Source organism: Parus major, chromosome 3 (genome assembly GCF_001522545.3).
Source record: "Parus major isolate Abel chromosome 3, Parus_major1.1, whole genome shotgun sequence".
NCBI classification, from domain to species: Eukaryota; Metazoa; Chordata; class Aves; order Passeriformes; family Paridae; genus Parus; species Parus major.
In genome coordinates this window covers 64,061,517-64,088,917 of record NC_031770.1, presented here as the reverse complement: position 1 = coordinate 64,088,917, position 27,401 = coordinate 64,061,517, and the positions used below count along the sequence as shown (strand labels likewise).

Below are 27,401 nucleotides of genomic sequence, written 5' to 3'. Positions count from 1 at the left end.
ACCTTCCATAAGCAGTGGTGTAAGCCTCTCCAAGAAGTGGAGTAATCATACACTTCTAGAAGCAAGAGGTATTGGGTAAACTGACAAACAGGACATTTTTAAAATAATCCTGCAAAGCAATACCTCTGCACAAGAGAGGTCACTGAGAACAAAATACTTCAGAGCGTTTTGATTTATTTATATTTTTTTCATTTTTCTTAAGTACACAGAGCCAGAAAAATAATGTTCTTCAGCTTGCTGTATTTCCTATCAGATGTCAGATAATTTAGCAAGGGCAACATCAGCGTGAGGACAGAAGTGAACTCCAGAGAAGCACAATAAGGACCCATACCTGGAGGATGAAACATGGTAAATCTAAAGCCTCTCAACCTTAAGAGTAAGAGTGATTAACTGCTGAAATAAGGGAAACAATAGATTTGGCAAGCCCACTTTTTGCAGTACAGACTAGCTGCCCTTTTGCTTGCGCCAGACAAGCACAAATAGCTAGGTTCTGCATGACTGATTGAAGCTCAAAAGCCAGTGGGACAAAAAAAATTTCAAATCTAGAAGAGATTGCTATTATTTAGGTATTTTTTTTCCAAATGAGTTGTGCTTCTTGAAAGCGACATGGTTTTACGTTTGGTACTATCTGGCCTTTGTCACCTTAATTAAAATCACCTTCTTACAATTATTGAAAATACATTTCAGAAAATGCATTTCCATATTCAAGGCTCAAATCTGACACGTGTATGCACATGCAGCAACACTCAGCATCTTGGACAGTACATCCAAATATGACCCCTAATCCTAGAAGTATTAAGAAGGACAAATCACAAGGTACCTTTCTATTACAGAGTCTCAGCAGTATTTGGTTTTGTCAAAATGTTATCTATTTGGCAAATGAATTTCTGGAAATATGAATTGATATCACTGATTTAAAATAAGTATTCAGTCTCCAACTGCTGAACAATGTCATTCAATAGCTCACTTTACAATATTACTAGGATTTAACAATGAAAATGTCCAATAGAACATTACCTCAACAGCTTCCCATCCCCAGTCCCTGTACTTTGGATCATGAGTGAGGCGCCACATGTACGTGTAGGTCTCAATGACTTCTGGTCGTAGGATGTAGTATTTCTCATTTTGTCTTGTAGCAATGGCTTCAACACCACCATCAAATCTGAAGGCTTCTGGTCCCAGTTTCATTCCTAGCCAGTAAAAAAAGCACAAACTAAAATAAAGGCATTAAAAAAGGTTCCAAATTATGTAACCAAATCAAACTCCCCAGATTACCAAATCAAACTAGGCTGTTATGTGGCATAAAGCCAGATTACCTAAAACAATACAATTTCTGAAAGATACTGCAGCTCCTCCTGTTTTTAATATTTTATAAATAATTTGTTCTTTATCAATGCCTTAAATGGCAGCTACAGTTTGAACAGCAATGCTAACATTTGCATTCTGAAAGACTTCATGTAACTATCAACAAGTGAAATTTTGGCTAAAAGATGAGGATATTTACTTTTCTATATCAAACTGGAAAATACACTCTGGGACCTGAAATGCTGCCAGGGTTACTTCTATATGAAGATGATAAAATCCAAAGAAATTTCCTGCACAGAAATCCGCTTTCTTTGAGCAATTCTATTGTTTGCAGCATTGTATCAACAGAACTGAGTGTAAAATATTCTTTTGTGCATAAAACATGATCAGTACCTATATTGGTGCATAAATGAACAGAGTCCCTCTCTTACTTGTATTCAGCCATACAGAAATTGGCACCACAAAAAAAAAGCTTATTAATTACTGTTATGTAACAGTCATGTCAATTACTACAGTGAGGAGATACACTTCAGGTGAACAGAAATTATTTATAAAAAGAGCAGCCATTTTAAAAGTTACTTTTAAAGCCAGGCAGCATTTGCTCAGAAGGGATAAACAGCTACAGTTTTCACTCAGCTTTCTGTTAAAGCACCAGTGGCTGCCCTCACGAGGGCAAGCTGTGCAGCCGAACTCTACAACATGGTACTCACGTGTACGGTCATAGGATTCATGGCAAGTCCTGGCAATTTCAGCACCCAGCTCGATGTGATGGCCTGTCTTGTCACTGGGTGCTCCATCTGCTCCCAGAGCAAACATGCCTCCAGCAAAACAAGTGAGGTGTCCCATCTTGTGTTCCAGCAATCCGCCCTTCCACTCGGCAATGTACGTCAGGCCCCCGCTGGACTTTCGGATGAGGTGGGTCTCTATGGCCTGCAGAAGGACGTGATCTCAAACCAAAGCCCATTTGGTAAAGTGCAAAGGACTAAGCTGTCTTGTATGTTGGTTGTTTTTGCTCTGCATTGCCTTTGCTCATAAAACGCAATGGATAATATGAGCCAGCATAACTTCAAAGTGCAGACGAACCAAGGCAGATTAACACACATCAGTAATGGTGAATAATTTTGCTTCAACTTTGAGCAATTTACAGTTTTATAAAAATGGGTATGTTTTATAAAAATGTTGAAAAGACCTACAAAATACACTTCAAATTTTAAATTATTTCATTTTTTCCCCTTTCTACATTAAGCAGTTTCAGGTAATTTAGCTTTCAACAGTAATTTAACTTTCAATAGTTATTAGCCATCATTTCAGCTTTTGTACTTCCCATTTTAATTCTGACTTAAAGGAGGTCATTATTGATACAATTTCATGTAAATTATATGCAGTCATAACCCATATTCAAAACACTTAGTCTGTTCAGTGAATGATGTTAGACCTCTGACTCTAGATGCCATTCCCACAGTCCAATGGGTTTCCCCTTCCAAACTGAAATCCTGTACTTATTTATCAAGAGCAGGGTCCCACTGAGATCTCTGGGGGGAAAAAAAAACTAAGCAGAATAAAAATACACAGATCTAGAGGGAACTGAAAGTTGGTGATGTTAGCAATATATGGTCACTAATGACAAAATCCAGGAAGGCAACCTTCTGTTGTGGGAGGAACAGAATTAAAACACCAGAGGAGATGCAGAAGAGCACATTAATTAGAAGCCCACAAAGTAAGGTATTACTTTTTAATTGGTAATGGAGAAGACATAACTGTCGTACATTGAGTTATCCATTAGTGCTCTAGCTGATTTCTGTTGAAATCATAAAATCCAGAAACAGTACTCAACATGCATTATACAAGAGAAAAACAATTAAAAGATACCACTACAGAAAACCATTAACAAAAAAGCCAGGATTTAAAAAAAAGTTTTATAAAGAGAAAGTAGATATTGTGATTACTTCTCCCCATTTAAGCATTTGTAAAGGTTGTTCCTATAAGCATGAAAAAAATCTTCTCTAAATTAGAAGCATCAGCAGAATAATTGTACAATTTTTACATACTGTTTTTTTTTTCTGCCAAGAATGTCACATTGAAAACTATACTTTGTAAAGCACTTAGTAAGGATGTTTTCTGCCCAGATCCAGAGCCACTATTAGCTCAGAAAACTCCTCAAACCCTTGTTTCCACCTTGGTTGCATGCTTTTATGGCTAGGTATCTACTGGAAAACATACCTAAATTTTAAAGAAGAAGTAAATAATAAAAAATCCTGTGCTTTAAGCAAATTCTGCTTTAAAGAAATCCTGCATAATTTAACCTATAAAAAGAGGAATTAGATGTGAAAGGGGAAAGGTGAGAAAACACACATCACTTTTGTGGGAAATAGCTCTCAGACTTATTTGGGCATTCTAACAACAAGCTACCTAAAACCAAGTTAAGAAAGGAAAAACTTTAATGACATTTCATTTAACCTTTCAGCATGGTATCTACCATCTCACCAGAATAACAGTTCTAAAAATAGGCAATACCTCTATTGGTCACTTAGCTGTTGGGTCAGAATTTATTTAAAAAGGAAACAACTATAAAAATAGATTGATAACTAAATTTAACTACGTTGCATCTTTTTTGAAGTAATGACTGAAAAACAAAATGAAGCATTACTGTATCTGACCAACATAACAGCAATGATGCACTTTTGAACTATATTAACTAGACCAGGGCTTATTCTTGTAGTACAAAAATGGATTTTGTGATACCAATTAGTGTTGGTGAGGTTTTTCCCTTTTAGCTCAAGATTAAAGTGCAGGCTGAAAAAGGATGACTTCCAAGAGTTTTAAAATTATTCTAACAAACTGGGGTTAAGAAACTAACAAATTGATGTTGATTGATACCAAGAATGTCACAAAATAAAAATATATTTCCAATTTAAGTATTCGTGTTTAGTAAAGCAAATCATCTCTGTTTTATAAATGGGGCCTATTAAGAACTAGTACATATGTCTATTAAAAGTTATTTTAATACGTAACCATCTTATTTAAAGCTATTTTTATGAGGTAGTTATTAGATATATGACAGACTCACAGATTGCCTTGTCATGCTTTGTACAGTCCTGGGTCCCTGAGTGCTAGGTAATAATACCTATACCAGTGCCTGTGTCTTTATTAATGGCATGCTAGGTGTCTCTATGCATATTTACCTAGACATGGAATGTGAAGTTTAAGAGCACGATAGGAAGGAAGGGCTACATTCCCTTAGGGAAATGCTCCTTGCTTTCTGGTCCTTGCTTTGGGTGCAGTTCTGGCATGGAGATCAAGTGAGTAAAACAAGTTATAAAAGGAGTGTGGTGACACTCACATAAAAGTGTTATCATATGGAGTGTGGTGACAAAGATCCACACAAGTGAAAAGCTGTTTGGGTACAATTGATTCTGAATTTCATACTTACAATAAACTTATTTCTATTTTTGATATAATTATGTATCCATTTCACATTTATTTGAATTGCAGGTCAATTTCAACTTGTTCCCCACCTACAAATAATTCCTTTCTGCGCTGTTTGCAGATCAGGTGGAGGAATGTACCACCTCTCCTGTGAGGAAGAGCTGATGAAATTGGGATTGTTCAGCCTGGAGAACAGGTGGGTTCGGGGTGACCTAATTTCAGCCTTCCAGTACCCAAAGGGAGCCTACAGGAGAGATGGAGGACTTTTGCAAGGGCATGTAGAGACAGGATGAGGGGGAATGGCTTAGAACTGAAAGAAGGTAGGTTTAGATTAGATATTAGAAAAAAGTTCTTTCCTGTGAGGATAGTGAGGCCACTGGAACTCGTAGCCCAGAGAAGTTGTGGATGCCCTATCCCTGGAAGCTTTCAAGGTCAGACTGGATAGAGCTCTGAGCAAGTGAAAGGTTTCCCTGTCCATGGCAAGGGGTTAGAATGAGATTGTCTTTAAGACCCCTTCCAATTCAAATAATTCTATAAATCTGTTGTTGCCGCTGAAGATGAATAGATCACACGGACACAGGTCGAGGTGTGGTGAAAAGAGAGAGTTTATTTTTCCCCCCAGGATTTATAGGCTTCTTACCACGGCCAGGAATTGGATGATCAGGATAACACCTTCTCACTGCACTGGCCATGAGAGATGCCCATCACAAGACGTGTAACAGAAAGAATGTACACATATCTATGTTTACAGTTACTGTCCTGGGAAAGTCTTTAGAAAACTATGTCAGCAAGCTCAGAAGCTGAGCTTTCAGGGCGACAGCCTGTGATATTTATCACTACAGAGATTATTATTTCTTCCTAATGTAATTAATATTCTCAATATAAACCAATATATGGTGTCTGAAAACAATCAAAAAAGCTAGAAGAATGTGGTCTTTGATTAGCTGAAAATACATTACTGATGGATAATTGGACCTGGTACAGCTTCATTAGTAAATGGAAGTTTAATTTCATTTCATTGTAGAATGTATTTCTGCAATTCAGATAGTAATTTCCATCAAGGTAGGGTAGAGAGACAGTGCAACAGAAAAGGCTGGAAAGAGAAAAAGTAGCTACAAATATATGTTACCAAAGGGAGCCATAGCAGATGCTACCTGGAAGTGGAAAAAAAATTAGAAACAAAAAATTGAGACAACCTTATTTGAGGCTGTAGTGGACAAAAAAAAGGAGAATGAAACTAAAGGTAAATAAACATTTTACAGATATTAAAAGAAATAAATTTACTACATGTAAAGCTGGTATGGCATACAATATGTCATGGACCCATAAGCTCTTAGAGCCAGAGTAAACTTTTTATGGCTGATACAGCTCCCGGCAATTTTTCTTTTTAAGCTTTTACCTAAGGCTCTGCTTACAGACCTCACTGCAGTAAAGCCTTCAGCCAAATTACTTTTTTCTCCATCTAGTGGGAAATTATTCCTTCGATGCAACAACTGTAGAAATGCTTGAGCACTCAATTAGAAAGAGTCCTTTTTACAGTTTGAATTGTGAATCAAGTGCTCCTTGCATTACTGGCATCTTTCTCATGAGTTTGCATGTTAAAATTATGCCCTTGCCTAGCTGCCACAGTGAATGAGACATTAGGAATTGTTCCAACTACAGGACTGTATATTGCGTGTTTGTGTAATCTCTGTTATTGACAGCATAAGGGAGAAACTCTTCAGTTTTTCCCAACCTGACTTCCTCCCCCTCCTGCCCTCATTGTTAAGGAAGTATGTTTTGTGTTCTCTGCTTATTAGCCTGTTCCTTAACCTATACATTATACTGCCAGTTCTTACCCTTGCAAAAATAAGCAGAATTGGACCCTCCTAATAAATAACCACTCTTTTTCATTCAGTTCTTCTTCAAGGTTTTCACACATCTTAAATGATGTATTCACCACCCCCTTCAGTCCATCCCTGACTTGATTTTGTGGTTGCAAAGTCCTTCATTTACCCTCTGAGTTGTTTAAAATGTATTGCTTATAGGGAGACACAGAAGACCCAGAACTGAATCATCTCACTGTTCAAATGAGTTAAAAACTAATTAATAAGCTTATTTGTATAGGTGTTCTCTTGGTGGATTACACTGACAGGTAACAAAACACTGAGATGCCTGCAGAGCACAGGTAGAGGCTTCTCAGGAAAAAAGATCTGCTCCTCAAGGCTGCTCAGGTTCTAAATAAACATGTCCCACAGAAGTGTTAACTCTGCTGAAGGAGCTAACACATAACAAACCTCAAACAGAAACGTGACCCCACAGTTCTGCTGCCTCTAGCTCTTAGGCATTTTACCTCTCCTTTTACAGTGTCTTCTTAATTATGATTAATGGATTTCAATGATTACTGCTGTTTTAATAAAACCCAGGTGGTTTCATTTCCTGCCTCAAGATGTCACTGTAGCTGGAGATAAAACTGCCCAGCAAGACAGTTCCATATTCCATACCTTAATAAATTTGAAACTTCAAAAATATGATTATATTTTCAAATTTCAAGGGTTTATAATGTCTGTTTTGGGGATAATTACAACTCTGCAGGCGTTTTCATAACAAAGCACCATAAATTATCTCTGTTCAAACTTTTAATATATTTTTCTTCCCCTAGGAATTTTCATAAAGGGTATTTTGATGATTTGAAGCAAGTGAGGATGAAAGAGAATTCTGCCATGTGTTATTTCCAATAATTCAAAGATGTATAGTGTCAATTGCTCACTTATTTATTTTAATATTTACAGCTTGCACCAGAACATTTTATTACTTTGAAACAGCACACAGCAGCAGGTCAGGATTACTGTGGGTTTACATTCTGTAAGTTTCTCAGTAAATTGTCTGCTTTCTTGTTACTTAGTTACTTCCCTTAAATTATCTCTGTTTAGTTGATCTAATGCAGTAGATATTTTTCTTTCTCAGCCTTCACCATTAATAAAATTTACCTTTTATTGAGCTCATTACAAAAGGTTTATTGCTGGAATAGGAAGTTCAAGCCCTTGTTACAAACAATTTAAATACTTACGCCAAACAAAAGTAGTGTTTTATGCTGAGGTCCTCACTGCTTACTAAAATGAGTTCTAAAAATCAAAAATGAAATCTGAACACAGAAGATCTTTCATTTGTTTAAACACCACATATAAGAAACATTTTGGAATCACCAATGCACTTACTTATTTTGGATTTTAGACATGTTATGTAGACAAGTAATGAAATATGAGTGCTTATAATGGAGGAACCAAAATTTTTAAAAGGGGAATCATTGGCAAACATTTAACTGCTGTGATACATATTCATCTGATCACTAAAGAGATGATTAAGTTCTAGAGGAAAGCTGACTACTTGCTTGTGTTTGAGAATCACTATTTTTTTCCCTCTATAGATGTATCAGTCTCTCAGAGCACCAATGCTCTAGCTCTAAATATATTAAATGTTGTGTGGTACCAGAAGGATAAATTTATTCATATTTTAAAACAGTATTAATGGTCTGGCATGAATCAAGTCAAGTCACTCTCAAAATGTTACATTGTGCATGTTCTGAATACTCTAGGATATCTGCTGATTCTGACAAGTTGTTTTTTTTGCTATCAGAAAAGGGGAGGGAAAATAGCACGACTGCCCTGAAAAGAGCAAAGCCATAAGCAAAACCCATACAATTCCTCTTTAGATTTTCCTTGTTAAAATCCTCCTTAAAAAATGCTCCTTAAAGTCTTCTAACAAAATTAAAGCTTGCTGCTTCTCCTGACAGTCCATAAATAAGCAAAAATGTGAATAAATACTTAATAATAAATACTTTATCGAAACTTAAGACATTGTGCGGCTATCAGTAAATTATTAACAATTTAAAGATCTGCAGAAGCCTGTTTTTAGCCTTGATCCTTTCTGTAAGCACTTGTAGAGAGTCTCAAAAGTCTTGCTGAGAGGGGAGAAATACAGTGAAGAGAATAACAAGGAGCAGAGAGTCCTCTGGATGTTCTCGTCTGCTAAGTGTAATGAATCTTGTGCTCCTACATAGTGCAGCCAAACTATCGCTGTGTGCACAACACCAGTGCAGCTGGGTGATAAGTATTTTAAACATGACAGCTGACAAAACTGCCTGTTTATTGATTTTAACACATTGAAGTTACATTCAATGTTAAGTTGCCTCCCACCTCCCACACCATAAAAAACCAACCCAAAACAAAATATGCAGTGGGAATGCTGGCTACCAAATGTTTCATTCTAAGATGGGCTGCTACTGCAGCATCCTGCCTGTTCTGTTTCTGTATTTTCTTCAATGTCAAGAAGTGCTCAAGTATTGAATATTCAAGTCATTAATCACTTTTAGCTTTACCCAGTATGACAAACCATTATATTTGAGTTGTTGCAGCTCTCTCATTGTCCGCATCAGTTACGCAGTTTTTAAGACAACTAGAATCACAAAGCAAACCACTATAAGCAGCTTAATGGAGACTGCAGTCAGCACAAACCAGCTACCAGATTGTCACCTCATTTAAACAGATCCTCACGAAACTCCAGAGATGAAAAAGGCCTATCTGCCAATATCATGTTTTCAGTTTGCTAACAACACTTCGTTTTCCCTCTCCTTTCAAGGAGAAAGGCGTCTCCACAGGCTTGCTTTATTTATCTCAAAGGCTGAAATCAACAGCTCTGAAAAATATTCACTATTTAATGCTGGCAGTTAAATATACCCTAAATCCCCCAATCAAAATCAAAGCTTCTTTTGGCAGTGTGCAAACTTCGTGTTATAGTTGCACACTATAAACTTTGAGTATATATCAAAGTCTCCAAAGCTGGCCAAAAAAATTTAAACCCACTCCCTCCCATAAAGTAATTCTATATATTTTCTGTCTGAATACTCATAATTCTGAGGCCAAAACTTACTTTTGATACCCACAGAAGTTTACTGCATTCACAGCATTGCTTAATTGTGCAACCCAGCCTAGCAGCAATTTCTGAAATGGTGTTGAAATCTGGCAGAGTGGCTCTGGCACTGCTTCACAACATGTGTTTCTCTTCTGGCCATTTCCACTGTTTCCACTTCCATGTGCTATGTTCTGCAGAAATCACTTGTTTTCTTATTAGGATCATCTGAGCAGTTGTTACCCATTAAGAAAGGATAAACAGTCTCAATGTCTAAAAGTGAGCTAGCTACCCTGGCTCAAGGTAAAACTGCAGAAAGCAGCTGCTTTACATCACTGAAACCACAGGGCCACCAAGGGCTGCACTGGACTGAGCTGCTTGGGAAGTGCTGGTCCTCACCAAACCTCATTTTCCCTTTTCCTGTGAAGATCTTCTGGGGTGAGTTACCATTCTCTGTGCCTCTAGATATGCTACTTCTCTAGAACTACACTGAGAGGGGGATGAAGGCAAAGTCAGAGAGAGAGAATAAATATATATATAAAATGCAGAAAGATTGCAGAAATGGCCATAAGTAAATGCAATGGGAAAACTTGGGAAAGATATCTGACCGTCAGACCACAAGAGACAGCCTATTTGCAGGAATAGAGGGAAAATTGCCCTTCAGCTTAGAAAATGAGGGCTGACACATTTGAGAAGAGAGGATTTGATGCAGTTGCTTGTGACACTGCTGTTGCTAGACTAGATATAAGTGAACCCACAAGGTTCATTTTTGCTCTAAATTATCATGTCCTCTTATAAACCTACTCAATTGTGTCTCAGAGATCAGCTTGTTAACTGAGAAGAGTGAGATGGTTCTTGTCCTGGATACTTGAAAAGACTGATGGATTATTCTATTGGCAGTTATTTCCTCAAAATATAGTTAAAAGCTGAATACACATTTATTCTGTAACTAAATTGCATGCTATCCATTGAAACCAGTTTAGGAAGATCTCTTACTTCATGTATTATGTGAAGCAGAACATTATTTGTATTACTTTTCAAAAGAGAAAAAATAACTTACATTAAAAATACATTCACTTGTCTTTTTGTGTGAATTCTACAATTTATGAATCCCTCTGATGGCCTTATACAGTCATACTACGTTCTGGTATTCAAAACAAGACTATCTTCATCCCTTTTCCCACTAGAAATAAACTCTTTAAATGGCTTCAGCCATATATGCATTATCATGGCAAGCAGAAGCAGTTTTTAAATCTAGTCTGACATCTTAGTTATTGCTTTTAACTTCAGCCATTATATAACCTATAGGTGATACAAAAATTCTAATGGAAAGCATTCCTTTTTTTTTTTTTAATATGATTTATAGAACAATGTGAAAAATAACCCCTAAGCTCTATCTAAATAGATTTCAGCTTTTCACAGTCAACTATATAGCTCACCATATATTTTCATTTGTGGTTTCTGGATAGCAGAAGATATTGAATTAGGCATCAAACCTTCACATCACTCTTTCAGAATCTGGTGGGTATGTGCTGGACTGAATGGCCAGGAATAATCATGCTGTTCCTTTTGGAGTAGTCTTAAAAAGATTCTGAGAGCACTGGGGGAAATTTCTCTAAGAAAATACCAAGCAGACACAGAATGCCCAAACTCTGCACCCTTAGTCGTAAAGAAAGACCGCAGCTTGCTCAGACACTTGAATCAGCTTTAATTTAGATAAGTAGTGGATCGATAGCAATGAAGCCAGTATCAGGATGGATTTCAAATCAGGATAGTTACTCCAATGAAGAACCTGGAATCTCAGTGGGGCCCACTCAACCTGCAGTTTCTGTGAGGCTGACACTCTGCTGCTGCTTTCTGAACAAGTTACTTTTTACAATATCAAGCTGCAGCTCCTAATGCTGCTTGTACACTTCCAGCTCTGGTACAGATGTACCTCAGTACAGAAAACAGACAACAGGAATACCATTGATTGGAAAATACTGGAAATAGCAACAGCCAGCAGCATAAGGAAATCTGGTTTTAGTCAGGTCCTCTCAAACACTAACATTCTGGTCAGACATGATGCTCGGACTACTTCTGAGCTAGTACTACTAAAAAACATAAAGAAAATAGGTACTTTAAGTACAGTCATGTGCAGCAGAGCTGAGACCCTGTCGTTGATATTGTTAGGTTCAGTGATGCTGCTGAACAGGTGATTCTGCTCCTCCAGCTGAAATCTGGGCAGGGAGAACTGGTCCTGTAATGTGGGGGGGCTGTCACCACTTCTGCTCCCTGCTGGAACCTCAGTAAAACCTTGATGTTTTAAACAAGCGGAAGCAGAAGGCTAGAAGCAGCTTTGAGCTGCTTCAAAATGTCTTCTGAGGTAAGATGAATTGATAATTTCACACACTTTGTTCTCTCCGTTTGGCTGCCAACCCAATGGCTGAGCTATTACAACAGCACTGTTCTTATCTTATAGCCTCAAATGCACTCAAATCTAATTTAAGATCCACCTTTTGCTCTGAAGTTGAAACCACGCTAGCAGTGAAAATGAGGCTGACTGCATCCAAATCTGCACTTACAAAATTAAAGGCAAGATCTCCTTAGCAGAGGATACTTGGTTGTCAAATTTACAACCACCAGAGATCACACCCTCCCTCAGATCTTCACACTTGACTTTCCTCTCTAATGAAAAAAAAGATGGTTGCAATAAGCAACCATGGTTGTATTTTTTTAATGCCGCCACTTTTTTGTGTATGGGAAGTAAAAGGAGACTTATGACTTCCCTAGGGACAGTGTGTTTCCAGATATATGAAAGAATAAGCAGATATTGCTTAGCATCTCAAAGCCTTGTCTGTAGAGGCACTGTAGATACACACAGTTAATAAGAGATAAAAGTCCTGGCCCTAGACAGCTTCCAGTCAAAACAGATGAAAGGATGGTGAAAAAAAGAGAAGTAATATTATCCTCTTTTTTAATATATATCTATATATATGAAAGCAAAGAACTGAGAAAATAGGGCATTTTCCCAGGACTGGAAGGAAAGCCTGTAAATATGAATTTAAATGGAATACTTCCCAAGTCTCAATCTGGTGTCACAAACCCATTATTTCTCCTAAAACAGCATATTAAGGAAATACCATAAATAACAAAGCAAAGTGCAGACCAGCAGGATCACAAATAGAACACCATATAGAAATGTAAGTATGAACAGCTTTGATTTTACAAAACTTTCTCTTGTGCCCAATTGGGCTGTTTCGGAGAAGACAAATATATGCTCTTGTACCAAAAAGTCATTGTGAAACAATAGCCCTATTTTAATTTCTAATTATCTACCATAACACATTGATCCACGTGTGGATCACAGTCAAAACACTTTTTATGGCTGAAATACATGAAAGAATTGAATACAAGAGAGGATTTCCCTCCTGGATATAAAGGAAAAGGACAAGACTAATACATATCTAGAGAAGACTCAGAAAGAAGAGTAGGACATCGATCTGAGAACTACTTGTAGGTACATTTTTTGTTGCTTATTTTATACTTTTCTCCTCCAGAGACAATTGACTACATTGCAGTAAAAGAAAAAAAAATAGTTATATTTCAAAATTCTCCCCTTTCCCACAGTATCTGTATTCCTTTAGCACTTCTGTTTGAAGAAGTCTTTTTTAAAACAGAAACTAATTCTTTAAAAAAACACCCTGTGGTAGCAAATACATAAATCTCTCATATTGTCCTCAGAGCCTGTCTCTTTAGGATTATCATAGATTAGATTATTATGGAAAGGAAGATTTAAATGTTTTATTTACCTGAACAGCATCATAATACATTTTCTTGCCATCTTCATCTGTCTTGTCTGACATCAGCCATGCCTTGAGCAGATATTCATAAAAGCTATCCCCAAGCCCTCCAATAGAGACATGATCTTAATAGGGAAGAAAGAGATTGAACAGCAATTTCATCTTTAGCCAGGACAATAAAATACAATTACAGTTTGAAACAATGTATTTAATGATCTATTTCTACAACATCTTTAATAAATATAAGCCTGGAACCTCAGAAAAAACTTTACTGGTATATACAGAAAAATTATTTCTTTTATTGCTATATTTTTAATTTAGCTAAAATGCCATAGTTATTTAATATCCACAATGTGCTGCAGGAGATCATGGCAAAGAAAAAACAATTTATATGTGTCCATTCTAATTCATGTAGTCTATTCCATACAAAACCATGTCAAACTAAGTTTTATTTTTATTCTAAAAAGGTAAAAAGGTAGAAAGTGTTTTCTAATTTGATAACAGCTTTCCCTTAATGTGCAGGCATTGCTCTTTTAGTCACTAACCTTCCATTTAAGTCAGTTCATATAAAAGGCTTTTAGCTCCTTATTGCAGAGTTGAATTTCAAGTTATTTAGTGGTATTTAAAAATGCTGAGCCATATGTTTAAAAATAATACCACTTTTTTGAACATCTGACTGCTCTCAAAACTCAGCAGGAGCTTGGAAGGAAAACCAAGGACTTTACCACATCTACAGAGTATTGTTGCAGTGACACTGCTGTACTCTGCCCTATGCTTACTATGTGAAGCAATCTGGTACTACAGACTCTGTGATTATTCAGTTGCACAATTTAGGACGTGATTCTGGAAACACTAACACCACACCAGTCAGACATTCAACATCAGTTGCACCAGTGAGGGGAAATTTAGTGATGGTCTCAGCTGCTTGTACAAGATGGAACTCATTTACTGTCCCGGAACCAAAAAGATTCTTTGCAAAATTTTGATGGGTTGTCATGATTTCAGCATAGACCCCTTAAATACATTAAACGCTACAACTATTTATGTATGTGAAGTGTTTTTCTAATCTCCATTAAGTTAGGAAGAGTAGCTAGAGGTTTGCTTTTGAGACTTGTTGCTGCCTGGTAAAATTAAGTGATTTGGCATTTATTGAGTCTTCAGTGAAAAATTTCAAAGTGCTTTACCAGGACTACTCATCTATAACTGTCAATTTTACAGCAAAGGAGGGATCTGTTAATTCCACTTAATACAGGATGGACATGTCATTACACAGATCACACAGCAAGTCCCTGAGTCATACCACAAAATTCTGGCCATGAGAAAACCAAGAAAATAAAAAAAAAACCTGCATGGGATGATCCAGACTCATTAAGCGAGATGCAGACAGGTTTGTGATGCTGAACTCACACTCCCTTACACCTAAGTCTAATCCTCCCTTCAAAGTTATCCCCCTATTGGTAGAATTCAAATGAACACAGAGAATTTATTTTTATACCCCTTTGCATCTTCTCTCCATGGAAAGAGAAGATACTCCTTTCACCTTCCAGACAGGTTGCAAAGAGATGCAAATGTAGAAGATAGAGATTTGTCTATTCAAACTATATCAACAGTGTCCTTTTCCTCTACTAGCCTGTGACATGCAAAAAAAAAAATAAATCCAGTTTTCTGAATGCATCCTGTCCCTTTGCCTGCCAAGTATATTGTATCATCACACCTGGCTTTGAAATGGCTTTTGTTTTTCCCTCTCCAACCTCTTTTGAATGAGATTTATTGAAATTCTGGGAAGACTACACCATTTTTTAAATTAAATGTTCATGATCCAAAAGGAGAAGAGGTTTCTTAAAACAATGGGAACATTTCCTGTGATCAAAGGCTGATCTTTGAACAGCAGCATTTAAATGACCTTTACGGTTTCCTAAATAAATTACCATAGAAACCTCTGACATTTGCAAACTAAATAGCACAAGCAGAGTTTCATCAATAATAAGCCCTGTTATTATATACATTATTGCAGTAGACAAATCCAATTGACGCATGCTGCAGCAAATCACTGTCAGTTTACTGTCAAAATAACAAGGGCTAAATGAATTTACAGGAACAATGGCAGAGATCCATCAGTGGTCCTCACATCTAAAGCACTGCTGGAGAAGAAACATTCAGAAACCATTCCTCCTGCTCCACTTTTTATGCTTAAAAGAAAATATTTCTGTCCTGTACCAGTTAAGGGTACAAGATTGTTTGGTTGGTTTTTTTATTGTTTGGTTTTTCCATTCTGTTGTAATCAGCTGAAAATAGACTAGAAAAGCAATATCAAATAGCATATCTTTCAAGTCTCACATTCTGATCTTCTCTGTGGGGAAAATATTAGTTAATCAGTGCTGGTGAATGGAGGTGGCTGATATGAAAGAGGTGCAACAAGATGGAACTTGTCTTTGCTGCTTCAGCATGCCAGAGATAGACCTGCATCAACATCTGCACCCATCATTCACAGGCATGGGGAGCTATTTATTTGTCAACACTGCATGCTATTGGAAAACAAAGCTCGTGTAGGCTATAAAATTTTCTGTGCACACCAACAAAAATTGGCATTTGGTGTGAATGAGGAGTCCTTAAGATGCAATTATATTAAAAATATGGAAATAACAAAGGCCATAAGGCAGGAAAAGTGTTTTGACTGCTTTGAAATATATAAGGCAGAGCCACTTAAGTGCCTCAGCCACTAGAAGGATCTGCTCTCATGAAGCACCAAAAAGCTCTTTCTGTGGCTAACAGAAGCCAAAAAAGGAGTTAACTGGATCTGTCTCACAGGTGCTGAGATTGTCTCTAATTAAATCCAGTACCTACAGCTGTAGGATCAACTTCCAAAGGAGGTTTTTATGTCTTGCAAAGCTGTGCTGAACCTACATGAGTTACAATTGAGCACATGTCTCAGATCTCTAAAGGGATGTCAGGATTTATACCACGTGCAACCACTGTCAATGGTCATGCATGCTGAGCTGCCACAGGCCTTGTGGCACAGTGACCTGCAGGAAGCCTCACAGCACAGCAGACTAAGAAATGACAGGTGTACTTCTAATTCATAAAGGTTAATGGCAAATCCCCTTCCATTTATTTTCCCATTTTCCCAAATGGGAAAATACAACTGAGGAACACAACCTTTTTGGACACCATTTTAACTCAGAGTGACACAAAGCTTTCAAAAATAGATTTTAATAAATAAAATGACAGAATGGATCAGGTTGGAAGGGATCACAATGGATCACCTGGTCCAAGCTCCTTGCACCAGCAGGGTTATACTAGAGCACATGGCACAGGGTTGTGTCCAGATAGTTCTTGAATATTTCCAGTTAAGGACACTCCACAACCTCTACCAGACAGAGGCAATTTGTTCCAGTGCTCTGTCACCTGCACAGAAATCATATTCCTCATATTCAGGTAGAGTTTTCTGAGCATCAGTTTATTCCTGTAGTCTCTTGTCCTTGGCAATCTGGAGAAGAGCCTGGTCCATTCCCTGACATCCTGTCTTCAGATACTTGAGAGACATTGATAAGGTTCTCCCTCAGTTGTCTCTTAATGCCGAACCAGTTCTCTCAGCCTTTCCTCAAAGGAGACATGCTCCAATCCCCAATAATCTTTGTCACCCTCTGATAGACCTGCTCTATCTGATATCTGTCTCTTTTACTGATGAGCCCAGAACTAGACACAACACTTTAGTTGTGGCCTCAATAGGGCTTAGTAAAGAGGCAGGATCATCTCACTTGACCTGCTGGGAACGCTCTTCATAATGCAGCCCAGGATGTCTTCTTGGCCAAAAGGGCGCTGCTGGTTCATGGCCACCTTGTTGTCCTCTAGGATTGCCAGGTCCTTCTCTGCAGAGTTGCTTTCAGCAGGCTGGTCTCCGGGATGTATGGGTGCCTGAGGTTATTATTCCCCAGGTCCAGGACCCTGCATTTGTCTTTGCTGAGTTTCAGACAGTTCCTGTTTGCCCATTTCTCCAAGCTGTTGAGGTCCTGCTGAAGGGCTGCACAGCATCCTCAGTATCGGCCATTCCATTTTTGTGTCTTCAGAGAACCTGCTGAGGACACATCTGCCCCTCCATCCAAGTAATTGATGGATAAGTTGAACAATTCCAGGCCCAGTACCAACCCCTGGGGGACACCACCAGTGACAGGCTGCCAACCAGACCCTGTGTCACTGACAGTGACCCTCTGGGATCTGCTGCTCAGCCAGTTCTCAATCCACCTCACTGCACACTCATCCAGGCCACACTTCCTGAGTTTGCCCACAAGAATGTTGTGAGAGTGTCGAAAGCCTTGTTAAACTCGAGGTACACAATACCCACTGCTCTGCCCTCATCCATCCAGGCAGCTGCCACATCACAGAAGGCAATCAGGTTGGCCAAGCAGGATTTACCATTAGTGAACCAATGCTGACTACTCTTGATCAACCTCTTGTCATCCATATGGATAGAGATGGCCTCTAGGATGTGGTTCTCCATCACCTTTCCAGGGATTGAGGTGAAGCTGATGGGTCAGTAGTTCTCTGGGTCATCCTCCTTGTCCTTTCTGAAGGGATTACATTTTCTTTCTTCCACTCCTCAGGCACCTCTCCTGAACTCTACAACCTTTCAAAGATAACCGTGAGCAGCCTCTCAGACTGAGCCTGTGAGCTCTCTCAGCATTCACAGATGCATCTCATCAGGACAAAAAGTTTGCCTAGATGTTCTCTAACCCAATCCTTTTTGACCAAGGGAAAGTCTTCCTTCCAACATTCCCTTACCCTGAGTGACACCTCCAACCTGACAGGCCTTTGTGCACATTCTCATTTCCTCAGATTCCAGGACTTCATAACAATTGTATGAGGACACCTGGAAAAATGAGGCGCATTGGGTGCATATTCTCCTGCCACCCTGAGCAGAAAGCTGTTTCTGCTCTGCTCTGCCTTTAAGGTGCCCTACTTCTGCCTGGTGGAGAGTGGGTAGGGCATCCATTGCTTCTCGTGAAGTGCATGGTGGGTGCATTTATCTGCAGCATGGTAGAGAGCAGACACTTGTCTTTGCCTTTGTGAAAACTATCTATTCAGACTGTGGCCAGTCCCATAAGGAGTCCAGAACCTCACTTTTCCCTTAGCTACATCCTGAACAAACTCTCATACTAGCAAACCTCTCCAGTTCTTTCTCTCTGTAGCACTGCCCTATGGGACCAGCTAATCTGTCTGTATCTCTTCAGACCATGACAGCATATCTTGTTGTTTTCATTCAATAATGCAAGGAAGAAAAACTGGAAAAACACCGAGTGACGTGACTAGGATGGTGTCAGATGGAACCTAAGCAGGAAAAGTGGAAAAAGCAGTAAGGTCTCTAGAAGCATAATCCTGCACACTGTGCAGACTTTTGACATGTTGTGGAGATCAGAGAAAGACATGAACAACAAAAAAAGGCTCAGCCATCAGGAAGGGGCAAAGGAATTCAAGTAATTCAAGTATTTTACAGTCTTTTCCTTCTAATTTTGGTATCTTCAGTAGTGATTCCAAGGGGATTAATGCCATGACATATTTCTGTTTAGTTTGCTTCCTCAGTTGGTGGCATTAAATTTCAACAGAAATCACAGCTGGTATTAACTGGAAAGACTTGTCTTATTACTTCTGTTCCCTTCAGTGGAGCCACACAACTCTGAAAATGTGGAATTTTCTTCAAACAAGTCGATAATGTTTCCTTGTACAGCTACTTCAGACAGCACTTTAGATTTTTGAATAAGAGACTTCTGTAGTCCACAAATTCCTTTCCAAAGTCATACATATTCATACATTTTCCTGCTTCCACAAGTCACACTGAAATCTCAGAAAAAGTATATTAAAATACAGCAAGCAAGAGTATTATTTCTATATTTGCAGTATTTTTTACCTTTTATAGAACCTCAGATATAAAATGAATTTCTATACATTATAAAAGTTCATTTTATATTAAAAAAAACATACACAGTGACTGAAAGAAGTTAATGACTGCAAAGAGAACGCTTACAGACAGGTCATAGTACCAAAGACTTCAGCTACTTACGCTGGCCCCACTGGCCACTGCTGGGATTCAGGTAGTTGGGGTAAAGGCCCTCTGGTTTATCCAGTCGATTTAGAACTTTTCGGATGTTCATTACCTAGTGGAAGGTACAAAACATTGAGCACTTAACCATTTTCCCCACAAAATACAGGAGTGTAAATATGCCTAAAAAATAATTCAACACAAACACCCAAACACCTCTGTGCAATCATATCACTATTGAAAAAAGCTGATATCATCATGCAAACAAGTTCCTGAAAACCTCTGGAGTTTCTGAGTCAAGCAAGGAAACAAATGGAGCAAGCAAGTTCAGGACTTGCCCTGCAGAGTATCCTCCTTCTCCACAGGAAACTGAAATTCACTGAGGCTATTTGCCTTAACTAAGTTCAGCCACATCAGCATTTATATTCCTCTTTCACCTTAATCAGAAATGCTATTAAAAATTAAGCTTATCACCTAGTTCAGATGTGGAAGGGCACTGTAAAGGAGTTTGGAAAAGAGAGCATGGCTGGAACTGACTGAGCTTTATACAAGCAGCTTGCCCAGCAGCAGGGACCCAGGCAGCCCTGAGCGCTCTGCTGGCACTGCTAAGGAGCTCACTACAAATGAGATGCCCGGGGAAACAATTACAGTCCAGATGTTCAGCAGCTGGAGCCATCCAGCAGCACAACCGGCTGCAGAGCACATGAAATGAGTTATACTGAATTTTAGAATTCAAAGAAAAAGCAAATGTAGCAGCTTGGAAGAATGAGGATCCTAAGCACTGCAGGCCAGAAACTGTAACAAAAAAGGTACTGACAGCTTCATTATAAACCCATGAGTGCCTAGAGACCCAGTGAAGTAGCTACTGAAAGAGAAGATAAATTAACTTATACCAAGCTGCAGAAGGATTTCTGTTGAGCTACACAAACTTTCTTCTGCCTCTTGACACTACTCATTGCCCAAATGTAGGCTGCAATGAGTCTTGGACCTCAGTTAGTGAGTTTTTCTATGAATACATCCATGCAAAGCTTTTTCCAGCGTTTCTTCTTCGTTATCAAGTGTACCAGCCCTGGAATGGTTTGCTGCTGAGCTTTGGAATTGCAGTCTCCAAAGGGTTTTAAGAACAGCTTACATAAACAGATTTCCAGCATCTTGCAGCTACAGCATGATGGCACTGTGCAGGAGAACCATGGGCTAGGATTTTTAAGATACACACTTTCATTGTTTCTTAGTAGAAGAGATATTATGCATTAAATTACCATAAATGTCACAAGAAAATTAACTTATGTTGTCAATTTGTTCCTGGCTACTCCTCAGTGCTGCTATTCCCTACCCATCCACTCCCCCTCCCCAGTTCAAATTTAAGATAAAATGTCCTTAAATTTACCCCTAAATACATGAAAATTGCTAGGAGTTTGCTTCACAAAATTTATTCCAATGCTGACGATGGTACTGCAGCAAAGCCACTGTCCTTACACAAAAATAATTTTAGATTTGACTATTGCTTTTAGACATACTGCTAAACATTGGAGTCATCAATAATTAGATTATTAAGTTGATAACAATGGCTTTAGGTAACATGGGGAGGCTGCAGTAAGTATAGAAAATCAAAACAAGTGTCCGTTTTAATTAGGAAATTAAAAGAAGATACATGATAAAGTGCATTATAAAGAACAGGACTTGCTGGCTATTAGTAAGTCAAAAAGTAAAGCAAAATTGTTCAGGTGGGAATTGAGAGAAGGAGGAGTTCTTTACATGTCTCATGTATATAAAAAATTATCCAGAAGACAATATTATCAAATTTTGGAAGAACTAGTATGCACAACAACTGTTTTGTGTGATATACTTTTCCTTTCCCAAAGAGAGGTCAAAGTATATCTCTTATAGGTCAGTGCAATGGAAGGGTTTTCTGACCTTACTGACAGCAGTGATATTATACAGAATTTTGAAGAGTAAACTTGTTGAAATCACCATGGTGCTTTGCTTTCTCTAGATATCAGTTATTATCCTGAATATAATGTCAGGTTTTGTTTACACCCCATTAAGTTAAGAACTGAAGAAAGCTGTACAGTCTGATTGCTTAATGTGATACTAATTTAGAAGATAAACAGAAATTAAATATTTTATGGCGCCATATACAAGAACATACATCAGAATAATTTTGGAAGGGACTTTTGAGTTTTTAATACAAAAAATATGTCAAGGTGATTAGGGAAAATGTGACAATTGCTTACAACTGAGCAAAATCCAAATCTCTCCCCATTCACGTTAGTCTCTGAATATGTAACTTATCTTTTACAAAATTATTTTGATGGAGCAGTCTAACCTTTTCAGCAAAGACAGGGTTTCCAGAAAGGTGGCTCAAATGTACAAACTCCAGGTGCAAAGTCCCAAATTCTGCCAAAATGCTGCTTCCACCAGAGGCCCATGGCCAATTTCGACCGATTCCACTAAGATGGCGGGAAGAGAAAGACAGAAAATAATCATGAGCATCTATAAGGCAATGCTAATAAAATGTAATAGGCAGTAGCTATACTGGTATAATGAGAAGATAATTAGTCTAACATGTACTTAATATGTATGTAAGAGGCCATGTTTCAGCAGCCTTCCATGATTTCACCACAGGACCTGAATTACTTCAGTCCAGCTCTGCTTAGGCTGTATAGTTACTTCTTGCAACAACCCAATATTTTAGCTCACAAATGGCTCCATTACACTTATCACTGTAACAGGGTTTCATTGCAGGGTACCATGTTTAAAGACATGACAAAAACACCCTGACTATAAGAAAGCATTCTCATACTTCACCTTTTTTCCCCTGTACTTAATACAACACTCTCCAATTCTAACTCTAATTTCTACAGTGCAGTTGTTTATTAATTTAAATTAATGCATATATACAGAATAGGCTTTAAGTTAAAAGTACTGCATGCAGCACATCCTTCTTAACACATGAGACTTCAATAGAGTAGGATAAGTATGTATTGTCTGTCTGGGCACTCCTATGAGGATGAGTAACTTCAGTTTTAATTACGACCTAAAGATACTTCACAGGAAAATTAATCTTAGGATTTGTGTTGAGAATAGAGAAAAGCACATTTATTGCTAAATCCCCACTAGAAACTAATGCTGGTTGCAAATCTACTAGAGTTTCATTACAAAAAGGTGGGGTTTTTTTCCCCCTTGAAATTTCCAGCAGCAATATTCAGAAAATGAAAGAAAATTAGAGAAAAGCTAGGCAATGTTTCAGAGCATATAGGTGAATAATGACATATCAGACTGGCATGTTACTAACATGAATGTTACATATAAATACACTTATTAGGTACTGGAATGTCTTCCATATTTCCAAGTAGTAAACAGCATTAAACAAAAACACATCAATTTAAAAAAAAAATTTTAATTCTACTTTTACACATGAGCAACCACTGCAGTCATCAATTAGCAGTTGCACAACCATGAAAATATGGTAGTCTTCCCAAGTTAAAACGTGACTCAAAAAAAAAAACCAAACAAAACCAGAAAAAACCCCAATAAATCATGATGGAAATTCTGAGATACATTAAAATCTCTTCTCAAAAGATCATCTATAACGGAAGTTTAACCAATACATGGAAATTAAGACTCCATTAAGTCAATCTTCCTGCTAGCTATATTAACATGGTATTTTGAGACTTCTGCAAGACACACAAAATAAAACCAAGCCATGAAACTTTAAAAGCAGAGAAAAGGCACAGAGAGCACAAAGGAAAGAGATCTGATGAGGCTCCTCTGGATGACCATAAAGGTGCAAGAGTCTGGGACACATGCAAGTCCTCTGATGTAAATAATTGCCCAAAAGTGTTTCTAATCTTCATATCTGCAGACCAAAACCAATGACACAATGAAATCAGGGTACTGCAAAGATGCACACAATCCCAATTTGATATGGTATTTGTGTGACTGGAACAGAACACAAGTTTTATGGTATCTCAATATCTCATTTTAAGATCTATCTTACAAAGACTAGAGTACTTTTCACAGAGTGAAGAGAAACCCACGCCTGGTTTACGGACTGTCTGCACTTCAATCTACTGTGGTCTGGAATTTCTTTGAAGGGTAACGTAAAAGCATGAGATATTACAGAAAATTGGATCAAGGTGAGTACTGCAGACATGTCTGGAAACCTCTTCTTTGCAGTCTGAAGAACTCAGACTGGTTATTCATCCAAGAACAGACTCCATCTCTGGTACATGCTGTCTCAAGTTCTAACTGCTAACTTCTAGACAAAAATATTTTAGCTTGTTTTCAAATTACCTGGAGTGAAAGAGCTGACATAAAGTTCACAGGAAGAAAAAAAACCCCAAACCCTCAGAATTTTGAAAAGTTACCATGTTGTGGTGCAAATAGAAAAAACCTATGTGCTTTTTTTCTATCAAGTTTCTCAATCAATCTCAAAGTGAAAACATTGAGCTGTTCCTGCAGGAAGGCATCAACCAAAATTGACAGAAAACGTAATAGAGTTCCTACTTGCACTCAACCCCAGTGGACGCTGATATCAATACAACCTGCCAGAACACTCTGATGTAGTGTGTTTTGTTAACAAGGAAAATTTCCAAACACAGCTGTCAAAAGGTTTTCTTCATGAAGCAATGTGCTTTGTACTGAATGGAAGATTCTTGTTTAAGATGGTTCAAAAATTACGAACTCTTCAGGCAAAAAGTAAGTAGAAATAAACATTTATGTTACATCTTATGTACTATTTAATGTAGCTTTAATTTTTTAAGTTGGGTCAGGTGGTTAGGAAAAAAAAAGCATCAACATATTTCTGGTAAATCTGAAAAATAAGAAGGCTATGTGTTGGTTTAGTCCCAGATGCAAGCTCTGTCACTGAAAAGCTCTTTTCAGTAAGTGGTAAAGCCCAAGATTTGCACTTCAGTTCCTCAACTATTTTTCATGCAACCTTCAGCTATGGATGTCTGGTGTTTTCTCATATCATAGAATGATCTGGGTTGAAAGGGACAGTAAAAATCATCTTGTTCCACTCCCCTGTCATGGGCAGGGGCACCTTTCAGACACTTCTCCAGACTGAACAGCCCAATTTTCTCAGCCTGCCTCCATAAGAGGGGTTCTCCAGCCCTCTGATCATCTTCATAGAATATATTTCATCTTTGGGAGCAATGGAATGGGTAAGTTTTCTATATTCTCTCACACTAACTGGAACAGCCACAGTACTGCTTCTGATTCCATTTAACTCCACCCTTATTTTAGGATGGTAGTCCAGTGTGCACAATGCAGACAGTCAGCTCCCGAGGAGAGTGACAAGGAAATACTCACAAAGCTTTCAGCATACAGAATGTGAGAAATTTCACACTCTGATAGTTTGTGATTGAGAAAGTAGACTTTGACTTTTGTTTATCTTAAAAAAAAAGGAAATGAAGAGGGTGCTCTTTTTCAGCCCTTCTATCCCACTCTCCAAATCCTAAATATTGTGTACTTTTAAACAAAACAGAACTTTAAAAAGAGAGAACCTGAACTGAACAAAATAAAAGGAAAAAGACATCTATGTCAGGGATTATAAACAATGAGTACATTTATAAAATACTTGAGGCACTCTAGAAAATAACATGCAATAAATAAATCTAACAACTCTGTAAATCTTAATTACTAGGCATAGTAAAATACTGATTTCTGCCCATGCATGATATAACAACCAGTGCTCCCAACTTAGACATTTTTCCAAGCTCTTCACCACTACCATTATCAAGGTGAAAAAAAACTTCTGTAAAGTTAAAAAAAACAATGCTAAGTACCTGTTTACTCTCTAGCCATGAAGTCAATGCCAGGTATCTCATTGCTCTTTGGTTATGAAGTTATGCACTGGCTTGCTGAAGTCTTGAGCTGCAAACCTGAGTTCTGGAGAAAGCCTGTACTTCTACTCCCAAGTTCTATCAAACCTACATAATGTTGCAAGTCCCTATAGGTTTTTTCTGTCTGGAGATGCCCATTACTGAAGTCAAGAAACAACAGCAGCAATCTGAACTCAAAGAATGATCAGGGCATTTGGGGGATTCTCAGAAGGTGGTTTATGACTCTGTGCCAAACTTATGTGCAGATCACTCTTCCCAATCAAAGCAAAGCCTGTAAAGCACTGAAAACTTTTTGCAGCTTATTTTCACTCAGTTTAATAGTTTAATGTCACAAATGTCTTGTAAGCTGACAAATGCAGTTTTCAGAAGGTGATGGAGGACAGCAAAGGGGGCCAGGTATGATACTTTTTATATTAGTTGCATTCCTTTGTCTTGCTTTCTTTTTGTAATTTTCTTTGCCACTGAATTGTTCAATTTTTCTTATGTTGATACTACTACCTGTACTAAGTGTCAGTCATGTACTGACATCAGAGATAGAAACAAAACTCCTACTATGCACTTCAGGAAGGAAAGAGGGAAGGAGATGCGTTACCCAAACTACTTTGAAGATCCAGATGGATACTAAAATAATTTCTGTTTATAGGGCACTGTTTTAACCTATCTCAAATTACTGTGTCTAAAATCATATATTTTACACTGCATAAAAGACACAAAAATTTTCTGTAACATATTCACAGAACTTTAGGACTCATTATAACTTTAATTATGTAAGACAAATTTGAAGTGAGGATCTGGATCAGAGAAACATAAAATTTTGATTTATAATTTTTCTCACTGATTTCATAAATTTTCCTTCTGAACGCTGAGTGCCACAGAATCTGAAACCTGGTGTTTGTAATTCTACTGTCATTCATTCCTGGGAAACATGAGCCTGATTGACCTGGGCTGCTGGTAACTCAATTCACTATTTTCCCAGCAGAACATTGTTGGTCCATCTGTACATTAAGAACAAAGTATGAGATCATTAAGTCCTCTAAAATGTACAGACTGTACCAAGAGAGGGGACCACAGAGGAAATATAAATATTCAAAGGTTGCTTTTTACAAAAATACTGAAATTGAGAAGCAAAACCATATTTAAAAGAGTTCTTAAAAATTATACTACATCCCAAAAATATATAAAGCAGCAGCTAATTTTCAACTGAAAGAAAAAGCAAATCCTCAGGGAAACTGCACAAATACTTCAAAGGGCCAAAACACTTATCAAAATTCTTGTCATCAGTGAGCAGAACTGTTTGTCTCCACAGACAACTTGTTTATTATACCCCAGCCTCTCCTGGAGGATGCCAGGACGACTCTGCAAACTGGAGACATAGCAAGAAGTCAGAATTTCAATATTTAATGCAAAACGTACCAGCGTAACAGGATAGTCAATATCCTCCTGCAGACTTAGCTAGTAATAAGGTGTAAGGCCAGAATAAAAGAGAGGCATAAATATAATATAATAAAATACTATATATTACATATAAATAATAAATATAATAAAAGAGCAGCCACAATGTAAAGTGTCCAAGTATAGCTGTTAAGAAAGGTTTTAGAATTAAATATGAAAATAGGTTCCAACAGCCCCTTTGGATTTTACTAATGCTGATATTTTTTTGTAAGAAACTACCCTGCAATTGTGGGTGAAAAGGCAAAACGCTGTGACAGAGAAATCACTGAGAAGGGTCCATTTAAATTAAAGCATGCAGGTTGTGCCTGGTACTTCCAACAGTGCTGAAGGACCAAGGAGGATCTGCCTGGAAAATACAGCTTGTGACTGAAATTGGTTAGGCTTAATCCTGTTTTAAGAGGATTTCTGCAGGAGAAGAGTGCTGCCCAGCCCAGTCCTCAGAACCTGGCTGATGTCCCTTCCCACCACCAGCTGTCGCTCAGACACCCAGGAGAGAGAGGGACCTTTCCAAATGGAGGTCGAGAAACAGGCAGAGGGTGTTGCAATGGACACACAAACTTCCCTGCAGCTTTCTCCTCCCAGAACCCCAGGATGTGCTTCGTGTTTCTCCTTGAGTCTCAACCCCCGAGCAAACATGCCTTGAAAACTGAAGTAACGTAAAATTAT

General features: G+C 38.0%; 1 protein-coding gene and 1 long non-coding RNA gene across 2 annotated transcripts in view; one reads left to right on the top strand and one right to left on the bottom strand.

Moving 5' to 3' along the window:
* MAN1A1 (mannosidase alpha class 1A member 1) overlaps positions 1 to 27,401 on the bottom strand; it is a 135,332-nt gene that overhangs the window by 8,602 nt on the left and 99,329 nt on the right. The window contains exons 6-10 of the mRNA XM_033512824.1: positions 21,761 to 21,884; positions 19,456 to 19,549; positions 13,410 to 13,525; positions 2,016 to 2,235; positions 1,018 to 1,190 (exon numbers count right to left, since the gene is read on the bottom strand). Coding sequence (XP_033368715.1) covers positions 1,018 to 1,190; positions 2,016 to 2,235; positions 13,410 to 13,525; positions 19,456 to 19,549; positions 21,761 to 21,884 — 727 coding nt within the window. The remainder of the gene's footprint in view (positions 1 to 1,017; positions 1,191 to 2,015; positions 2,236 to 13,409; positions 13,526 to 19,455; positions 19,550 to 21,760; positions 21,885 to 27,401) is intronic.
* Positions 10 to 15,841, top strand: LOC107201781. The gene is made up of 3 exons (XR_001520395.2): positions 10 to 19; positions 4,600 to 4,604; positions 15,362 to 15,841. It is a non-coding gene; the product is annotated as an uncharacterized LOC107201781 (long non-coding RNA).